Raw genomic sequence first — 10,578 nt, 5'->3', positions numbered from 1 at the left:
AATTCACTTATCATGATTCTTTCTGATTGTCATTATTTTGTCAGTTTTCTTTTTCATTCTGTAATTTATTTCATATCCCATCTTGCCCAGAGCAGCATCTCTTTAATTCATTCATCTCTGGTTTATTTTTAATCTTTCCTTCTCTTTTCTCTCCATGCCTCATCTCTATTTCCCATAGGTTGTGTTTTTATTGTATCTGTAGTTTTTTGGTTTTTTTTTTTTTTTTTGCTTGTTCAGCATCAACTACTGGAATTTTCAAAGGGAGTGAATGCACACAAATGTCTCTGTACTGAATAGGATGATATCAGCCATGCAGCTTCTGAAAGCACATTTCATTCCACTGACTTGTCAACAATTAGAAACCACAAAACAAATCGGTCTTTTATATCTGTAAGATATAGTTCCTGCATTTGTCTCCTGCAATTTGTTTCAATTTTATTCTTCTTAGATCTTGCAACTATATGGTAAATTGATGTAGCTGTTCAAAACAAACACATTGCAAGATCCTGCAAGAAACAATTTAATGGCAGACAGTGATCATGAAATCACCACTTTAAATTAATTAGTAAGTCAACATCATTATAGTTTGCAAAGCAATCTTTTTTACTTTCAGTTTTGGAAACATCTTTCATACTTGTAGCAATATGGTTTAATTTCAAAGTATCACATCAACATTGCAAGAGTAACTTCTATATGAAAGTAGCATAAAACTGCCTTAATCTCAAGTATCAAAAAAAAAAAAAAAGCAAAAAAAAAAGCTTAATCCTCCATTACTTCTCTGTATTGCAAATAACATTTAATAAAGAATGGATGTCCCCTTTCTCTGTTGTACTCAACCTTTATCTACTCAAAACTTTGATCTTAGTAGGGTTTCTTCCATCTCTAACAATCACATCCTGCAGCACGCCTTCCCACTCAGTTCAGTTTTCTGCATATCGCCATGATATATGACACTATACATGAGAGAGATACGTGTGGGATACATGTTTCATCTAAATATAAGATTGAATACATGAGCCTTAGTGGGAAATTAAAAAAAGATTCTGTCACGAATTTCAGGGAAGAATCACAATCACTGGATTGAATTAGACAATTGATCTAGACAATTGAATGGTGCTTTCCAATTCAATTTCTCATTTAATACTTTCATGATAGTTTATTCATAGATTATTTCCTTTGGAGACAGTATTAGATCTCTTAGTCTGACTTCAGTTGTAACATAGGCTATTAAACCTTACACAAATACTTTTACAGAGGCCATTAACTCCTAAAGGAAACCTGTATCATAGCTTCCAAGAGATATCTGGTACTGATTTTATAATATCAACAATGGAAAACCCCAACGTTTTTGGCAACTGTTCTTGTTTAACAGCCTTGCTGTTAAAAAAAGGTTGCAAAATAAAAATGTGCCCAACTTGTACTTTGAATATTTTTGGCCTTAATAATCACGCACAGTTTATTGTTTTGCTTGTTCCCCATGGGAAACCCTTAAAGCTTACTATTGTTTATCTTTGAAAGTGCTTATACATGGTTATAATCAGAATCATAGAATTTCTAGGTTGGAAGAGACCTCAAGATCATTAAATCCAACCTCTGACCTAACATTAACAGTCCTCCACTAAACCATATCACTAAGTTCAGCATCTAAACGTCTTTTAAAGACTTCCAGGGATGGTGACTCCACCACTTCCCTGGGCAGCCCATTCCAATGCCTCACAACCCTTTCGGTAAAGAAGTTCTTCCTAATATCCAACCTAAAATTCCCTTCGTGCAACTTTAGGTCATTCCCCCTCTTCCTGTCACCAGGCACATGGGAGAACAGACCAACCCCCACCTCGCTACAGCCTCCTTTAAGGTACCTGTAGAGAGCAATAAGGTCACCCCTGAGCCTCCTTTTCTCCAGGCTGAACAAGCCCAGCTCTCTCAGCCGCTCCTCGTAGGACTTGTTCTCCAGACCCCTCATCAGCTTCATCACCCTTCTCTGGACTCGCTCGAGCACCTCGATGTCCTTCTTGTATCCAGGGGCCCAGAACTGAACACAGTACTGGAGGTGCAGCCTCACCAGAGCCGAGTACAGTGGGACAATCACTTCCCTAGCCCTGCTGGCCACACTGTTTCTTATACAAGCCAGGAAGCTGTTGGCCTTCTTGGCCACCTGAGCACCTGAGTTGGCTGGCTCATATTCAGCCCACTATCCACCAATACTCCCAGGTCCTTCTCTGCCAGGCAGCTTTCTAACCACTCAGCCATCTTCAAACTTCCAGATCTAGAGGAACGCGTTGGCTGCAGCCTAAAGGCCACGTGTACAGAAGCTCTCCCAAGCCAGCCAATCTTCTCCCCATGACCTGCCAGAAAACAGCTGTCCTGGTTTCAGCTAGGATAGAGTTAATTTTCCTCCTAGGAGCTGGTAGGGTGCTATGTTGTGGATTAGGATGAACACAGAATCACAGACTTTCTTGGTTGGAAGAGACCTCAAGATCATCGAGTCCAACCTCTGACCTAACACTAACAAGTCCTCTACTAAACCCATATCACTAAGCTCTACATCTAAACGTCTTTTAAAGACACCCAGGGATGTTGACTCAAACGCTTCCCTTTACAGAAGTTCTTCCTAATATCCAACCTAATCCTCCCCTGGCACAACTTTAGGTCATTCCCCCTCTTCCTGTCACCAGGCACGTGGAGGACAGACCAACCCCCACCTCGCTACAGCCTCCTTTAAGGTACCTGTAGAGAGCAATAAGGTCACCCCTGAGCCTCCTTTTCTCCAGGCTAAACAAGCCCAGCTCCCTCAGCCGCTCCTCGTAGGACTTGTTCTCCAGACCCCTCATCAGCTTCGTCGCCCTTCTCTGGACTCGCTCGAGCACTTCAATGTCCTTCTTGTATCCAGGGGCCCAGAACTGAACACAGTACTCGAGGTGCAGCCTCACCAGAGCCGAGTACAGTGGGACGATCACTTCCCTAACCGTGCTGGCCACACTGCTTCTTATGCAAGCCAGGATGCTGTTGCACCTGAGCACACTGCTGGCTCATATTCAGCCCACTATCCACCAATACTCCCAGGTCCTTCTCTGCCAGGCAGCTTTCCAACCTTTCCTCTCCCAGCCTGTAGCTCTGCTTGGGGTCATTGCGTACCAGGTGCAGGACCCAGCACTTGGCCTTGCTGAACTTCAGGCAGTTGACCTCAGCCCATCGGTGCAGCCCATCCAGATCTTCCTGCAGAGCCTTCCTGCCCTCGAGCAGATTGACACACGCACCTAACTTGGTGTCATCTGCGAACTTACTGAGGGTTCATTCAATGCCCTCATCCAGATCATCGATGAAGATATTAAAGAGGACCAGCCCCAGCACCGAGCCCTGGGGGACGCCACTAGTGACCGGCCTCCAACTGGATTTGGCTCCATTCACCACGACTCTTTGGGCCCGGCTACCCAGCCAGTTTCTAACCCAACAAAGCGTACGCCAGTCCAAGCCACAAGCAGCCGGTTTCTTGAGGAGAATGCTGTGGGAAACGGTGTCAAAAGCCTTGCCCCAACAACTACATTCATAATTCCCCCCCCCCCCCCCTTTCTTAAATATCCTCTTGCAGAGACGCAAACAATATAGCTTCTTGGCCTGGCTCTGGCCACTTTGGGGCCCTTATCTGACATGGGGCAGCTTCTGGATTCTTCTTGCAGATGCCACCCCTATACCCCCTCCCCCCCCACTACCAAAACCTTGTCATGTAAACCCACTACCAGTAGCTATCCCAAAGAACTCCCTTCAGATTCCTTTATGTTACTTTTAGGGCTTGTAATGTCATACTGCCATTCTTTCTTCAGTAATCTACAGCTGGGTAGCTGTCACTTGAATTTTTAAGGAAGAAAAATATACCTCTTAACATCCCTCCCCAGCATCAGAAACAAAGGCTCTCCCCTCTCCCTACCCCCTCTAGGTTTCTTGACCCATTTAAAACAGGCTTTGTGCCCTGTCTGGAGTTCTAGCTATTGCCATCCGTGTCTGCAGCATCCCACGCTTAGCATTTGCGATATGTATAGCTCGAGCCCTCCTGCACTTTCAGGGGCTGATGTAATCCGAGGCAAACAAAACCTTTGGGGCTAATCACGACTGAGCTTTGAGGTTTTGTGTGTGCGCGCTGCTCCCCTTCCTTTCTTCAGCCGCATCGAAGCCAACCAAGAGCAGCACGGGCCGCTGCCTGCCCAAGCGCTGGCTTCTCGCCAGCCTCGCCGCCCCGCTCCGCGTCCGCTGCTTAGCGACCGTCTCCAGGCAGCAGCGGCGGCCGCCATGCCGGGCGGGCGGCGGGACGTGCTGGGGGTGCGCATCGCCCCGGCCCTGCTGCGCTTCGGGGCCGCGCTGCCGGGGCGCCGGTACCGCGCCGCGCTCAGCATCCGCAACCTGCGCGCCGGGAGCTGCCGCCTCCGGCTGCTGCCGCCGCGCCGGCCCCAGGTGAGGGGCGGGAGGGGAGGGGAGCGGAGCGGAGCGGCCGCGGGGGGCTGCCCGCCAGCCGTCGGAGCGGTGCTGGGAGGCGAGGGGAGAGCCGCGGGGGGAGCCGCCCGGGGCCCTCGCCAGAAGCGCGGCACTGTGCTTAAGGTCGGCGGTGAGCTGGGTGAAGGGGAAGGAAGAGGAGGCGGTTCCTGGAGGCGAAGTTGTCCGAGTTGTCCGTGTGACGATCCGGAGGAGGCAGCCGGTGCCCTGGGTCACCCGTTGCTCCTCGTGAGGAAGCCTGGGCGTGGTTCTGGTAACACCTGGAAGGTGTTCCCCTGCAGGGCTTCCCGTGAAGCCCTAACTTTTTTTCCTAACTTTCGTTATGCTGTCTCTGAAGCATTTTGGGATGAGTTGGGAGCTGTTGAGAGTGCTTCGTTTGGTAGGGCTGTGCTTATTCTCGGTTTTGTTAGTTTTCATCAGCCTTATCAATCTTTCACATGCTTCAGAAGTGGAAAGGCGCAGTCAGTTTAGAAGAGAAAAGGCTACTCCTTGTAATTTATGAGGATGGTGACTGTGAGCAAAAAAAAACCAAACAAGTCTGTCATGACTTAGGCTGAATATTTTCATGCCAGTGTGCAAGAGATGCCCAATGTGAGAGCTAGGGGACAAGATTCCACTTTAGATGTTTGGTTTCAGGAGGTTCTTTTGTGCTGCTCTTTCATTCCCAGACCTGGTGCTGCTGTCTGTGAGTACGTGGCTCTGAAATGGGTGACTCAGTGGCAAGTTTTCTGAAGCATTACATTTGTAGAGTGCAAGAACTGAAAATTAACTGAGCTGCCACAGTGCACAGCTGAAAAATGCATTTCAAGGAATTCAGCTCACAGAGCAGTTTTCTGTAGGTTTCATTAAAAAAATTGTTATTCCAGAATATTAATTTTCCCTTATACGGAATGAATATGCATGGGTGTTAATTCATTTTAGAGAAGACTTTGCGCACTCCCAAATCAAAGCATGGTTACTGGCTGCTATTTCAAAATCAACCCCATCATCTTGATGCATATTACATAACACATTTCCTTTAGTTAAGTATTTATACTGCTAGGGAAATTTTAAAGGAATCAATAAGTTGTAAATTGCCTTTATATATTCCAAGTAAAAATAGTACAGAAAACTTCAAGAATACTGGGATGACTCTGTTTCAGAAATAAAAGATTTCTTAAACTGGACATATGTAGCAGAAGGCAGTTATGCATAGAGTGATGTGAGCTGTAAGAACACTGAGGCATTGGAGAATCTCTTGATCTTGCTATGAAGCTTTCTTAGGAACGTGGTAGCTGTGGGATTCCTTCTACATGCTCATAGCTTGCTTATGTGTCCTCTGTTTAAGGAAAGACGTGGTGGTGTTGGATATTATCAGATGCAGACAGACAGCAACAAATCCAGACTACTATTTTTTTTTTTTTTTTTGAGGGAGGAGAAAGGTACTTTGTGTCAGTGGCTTCTGTTTTTTTTTTTCCTTTCGTTCCACTACCTCCCTCCCCCTCTACCCAAAGAATTAGAGGTGCATGGGCCATTCAGGAAGATTTTTTCAATGTATAGTGATACTTTCATTTGAATTCCTCTGAGTGTAAGTCAGATCTACAGAATATTCACAGGCTACTTTGGATTGAGATTTAATCCTCGTTGCTCTCTTAGGTACTGAAAAGATTCTGTATTAAGTAGTATCCGACCTTATGGTGCTTCAGAGGGTTTATGGCAACAGCAGCAAAAGCTAGAGCTCTCTTGAAAGGACTAGAAACAGTATTTTGTCAACTCATCGAATTACATTGAAGTGTGGATTTGGCATTTTTTCTGCCTTTCTGTTTTACTGTAAAAAGGAAAAAAGATAAACAACATGAATATAAATAAATAGGCAGAGGAATTTCTTCATTCTTCAAATCAATCCATGTGTTCTCTGAAAAATAGACCATATGTATACCTTTTTAAATCTTAAAAATGAAAAATTGATTAATTATTTGTTTGTTTTTTTTTGCACTGCAGTTTAAACTGATTGTGGAAAATCCAGAAAAACCTGTTGCACCTGGACTTCAAGTCAAAGCTGTTGTAGAATATTGTCCTGAGAGTGAGGAAGATCTCGAAGACAGACTACTGCTTTTAATAGAAGAAGATGTAGTTGATATCCCCCTGCTTGGGTATGAAGGTCAAAAGTTTATATTTTGCTGTTAGAGTTTTCAGTTTAATCTTGTGGAAAGTTTGTTAACACCTTTCACATATGGCTGCATAACTAAGCTATCAACTGTAATGAAAATGAATAGCAAGTTTCTTTACAATTCTTCTCCCCACCCCCCCCCCCCCCTCCTCCCATAGCAGTGCACAGGTAAGAAGATAATCAGGATGGTGGTGTTCTAAGATCCTAGAGAGGCTTTGAGTTCTTGTTTTTGCTTTACTCTTTATTGATTGTGATAATGCTGATGAATTCTAATTCTACACCAGCATTAGACAAGTTGACATTTACTTTTAATGTTTTTTTTCCCTTATTGCATCATTAATAATAGTAATAATAATAATAAAAACTAAATAACCCAAAACACCAAACATATTGTTCATATTCAGTTGCGATTATAGTGAAGAATAGTTCGTTTAATTCTAAAGATACGGTTTATGTCACACATGCAAGTATCATTTCATCAGTCCATGTGGTTTTGTGTGCATGTCTATGTGTCTAAACATACATGTATATGTCTTGTGTTGTGTATAATCTGTATATTGGTTGGAAAAGATAAGTTTCTAAATAATACTTCATCAGACTTAGGCTAGAATTTATCTGAGGATGAGGATTTGGGATGGAGTTGTTCTGGAGGACCTTTCTCCCTCTTGCCTATAAAGAAAAAACAGAATGACAACAGGTCCAGCTCTTGGGTGACTAAATCCCCTCTCTGCATAAACTAATGTAAATCATGATTTTCATGAAAATCTCAACATTAGAAATTCTGTTTACAGGTGGAAAGGACACCTCAGTGGCTAATTGGAGACTATTCAATATAAATTGTTTTAAAAAATAAAACAAATCCACAAGCTCCTTATGTTAGCCTGAAACACATCAGGTTTTGCCTTCAGATAGGCAATACTTACTCTGTCATTTTATTTACCTGTCATGTTGTGATCTTTTTTTCCCTGATTTGCTTTTTCTCCTTTCATCTTAAGAGCACCGTATTTCAGTTGCGTGCTTTTTGCTTCTCGGGCTAGCAGTTTCTTAGCCACAGGTCAATAGTCATGTTCATTCTACTTTTATCAGTCTTAATGTTAGAATACCCTGAGATCAAATGAAATAAATTGGTATTGTTACAATATTATTGTTATCGCTAACTTCTTATCAAGTTTAATACTTAAGTTTTATTATTATTTATATTGTTAACTTATTATATAGTTAATATTGACTGCCTTGGACAGATTTCACTTTGGACAATAAAGCTACTGGCAATTCCTTTCTGGAGAGGACTTTCAGTACATAGCTAAGTATTTTAAATCCTTGTGTTTAATTATCTTTTGCAGAGGAAAACATAACTGGGTATAGCTGATTATTAGCTTTCTGTGTAAAAATCAAAACTAAATATATCTAATACTTCTTAATCAGTCTTCTCCCAAATCAGGTTTGTCATGCATATCTGTTGTTTACAGACAGATGATAGTTATTGCACTGAAGGGTCACTAAATGCCAAACATATTTTTCTTTACAAACATAGTTTTGAATATGCCATTTATCATTTAGAGAAAAAAATATAGGTAGTATAAGAACTCATTGGCTGACAAATACTAGTCAAAAGCTTTTTTTTTTTTTTTAAATAAAGATATCACCGTGAAATGTGCACGGAAGTCTTAATTTGACAGAAGACACTAAAAATATTTCAAAGGAAATATTTGCATGTTCTGTTTTGGAGGGTCCCTGTGCTGTGTCCTGTCCTCTTCTTCCCTTCAGCTGGAATTAGTATAATTTATCAGTATATTATTTTTATTAGTAGTATAATTCCAGTGTGTTTTTTCTCCCTAATTAAAGTTTTTTACCTCTTTTTTTCATTTTAAATAACATTTTATTTTTTCTGCTGATGCACCATCAATAATTTAATATGCATTTATCCTATATTTCCTTAAGTGTTAAGTTGACATACATAATTTGTTTTTTTTTAAGGATATACTTAGATTTCTGTCTGTGTTGTATGTATTTTTTGACACATGCAGAATTATCAGCCACAGATTTTGGCTGGTCCAAATACAGTGTTTATTTTTATTTTCTATGGTGAATGACTCTAAGACTGTGTACTGGCAGTACTTGCACAAAAAGTACTTCCACATCTAACAAACAGAATTACATTTTAAAGTATGTGAAAGCTAGTTATGAAATTTCATAAACCCAAGATGGGTTATTGGAAGTTGTTAATATTATTTAGAGTGGCCTCTTTAAATGTCTGCTACTTCTCTCTTACCTGTTCACTTATTTTCAGTTTTCTGTCTTTGGAATTGTTGTTTTTCACCTTTTATTTCAGTATGGATTATTGTGTATGTACAAATGTGTAATTCTCTATGAACTTGTAGAAAACCTGGGTCTGCCATGGACTCTTGATGTGCTCAGTAATACAGATGTAATGAATTAATTTATTAAATACTTGATAGCAATAGAAAATACTTATACTCAAGATTTGGGATTGTGTTTTAATCAAACCAGAGAGTTATGGGTTGATTTTTAGTGTCTTTCTGTGTAAATGATTTGCTGAAACTCCACCTCTTCACTTTTTCTTTGAAGTATATTAATTAGGATTTGTTTGTTTGTTTGTTTTAACAAAACATTTAGAACATGTTTGAAATTAGACATTTCCAGGGTAACTTCTCATCTTGAAGAGAGAGGGGGAGAGGGAGAAGCCACAAAATAACCCCATCTTATGTTTAAATAATAATATTAGTGTGTGTATGTATATATAAAAAAGTAAATCTCCTAACTCCTTTCTCTCTCTTTTGTGTAAGGATCACCACTGTCTACTAGGAATTGTCATTTGAATTCATTTTTATTCCTGTCTATTTGAGTAGTTATATATCTGGGACTTGAGTAGAAAGATACTTAGTTTCATATTTCTCATGAAACTTCTTGGAAGAATGTCTAAATAATTGGTACATGTTGTCAGGTCTTCAAAATAGTTTTAATTGTGCTCTGATCTTGATAGCAGTTTCCTGGTGCCTTTTATTTTTTCCTGGTGTACCCCTACCCACTGGTTTAAACCATCTATTTGAAGAATTCAGTATTTTGTTTTGCATCACAATAAATTATTAAATAGAATTAAAACCAAGCTGTTGCCCAAGAGGAAGTTCATTTGTTTCATTTTGACTCCCTCTCCGCCCCCCCCCCCCCATCACCTTTCCTTCCCACCACCTCCCACTTGCTTGCTCCTGTACTTTGTGAAAGAGCTTCTATGGGTAGGGTCCACCTAGCTTGGCCTAGGAAGCTGTCTTCCTTCTGTTAGTCTTTGGTACAGCACTTGGTACAGGCCATGAGATGCAATTGTTCCTGCATGTCCCTATTTGCGGTTAAGAGGGGATGGACGACTATGCTCATGTAAAATCCTAATTCATTTTGAACACAATTTTACATGATGTCAAACATGGACTTGTATTAGGAATCGGGGCCTTCATGAGTTTGCTGAAGCAAGTAGTAGTTTTTCATTAGGTCTAAGCAGTACCCAATCCAGTGAAGTAGTCATGCTTGCTGATGCTCTTAAATAAGTAACAGCAAGAACTTGTGTCATTATACGCTTCCTGTGTTTTAACGAGTTTTGCTGAAGCCATGTGAAGTATCTATAAAACAAGAAGACTGTAAATTGAAATTGGCATGCATGTTTTTTCTCTACTTTTAGTTCAGGCAGCTGACAATGAAAGACAGTGGATGTTAACTTTGGAGATACGACCAACTCAATACAGTGAACACTTTTCTAGTAAACTATTTAAACTACTTTGTATGACAAATAGGTATTTAGAGTTAAATAAAAATGCATATATTCCATTTTGACTAATTGCTCGAGGCTAACTTGTTTTAAAGTTGCAGTCATTAGTTATTAAATTAAATGAATTAATAGATCTTTTTAATGTCTTTTGTACTGCTGGAGTGAG

The 10,578-nt window shown here is 40.9% G+C and overlaps 1 protein-coding gene across 1 annotated transcript in view; it reads left to right on the top strand.

Annotated features, from left to right (window-relative positions):
- Window positions 1-4,284: 4,284 nt before the first annotated feature.
- The window catches only part of CFAP47 (cilia and flagella associated protein 47), a gene marked incomplete at both ends in the record, with an annotated part of 298,007 nt that continues 291,713 nt past the window's right edge, over window positions 4,285-10,578 (top strand). Inside the window, 2 exon segments of the mRNA XM_084289693.1 lie at window positions 4,285-4,446; window positions 6,466-6,617. Of these exon segments, the coding sequence (XP_084145819.1) occupies window positions 4,285-4,446; window positions 6,466-6,617 (314 nt within the window).

Source organism: Netta rufina, assembly GCF_964035555.1.
Source record: "Netta rufina genome assembly, chromosome: 1".
Taxonomy (NCBI): Eukaryota; Metazoa; Chordata; class Aves; order Anseriformes; family Anatidae; genus Netta; species Netta rufina.
This window is presented reverse-complemented; position numbering and strand designations above follow the sequence as displayed.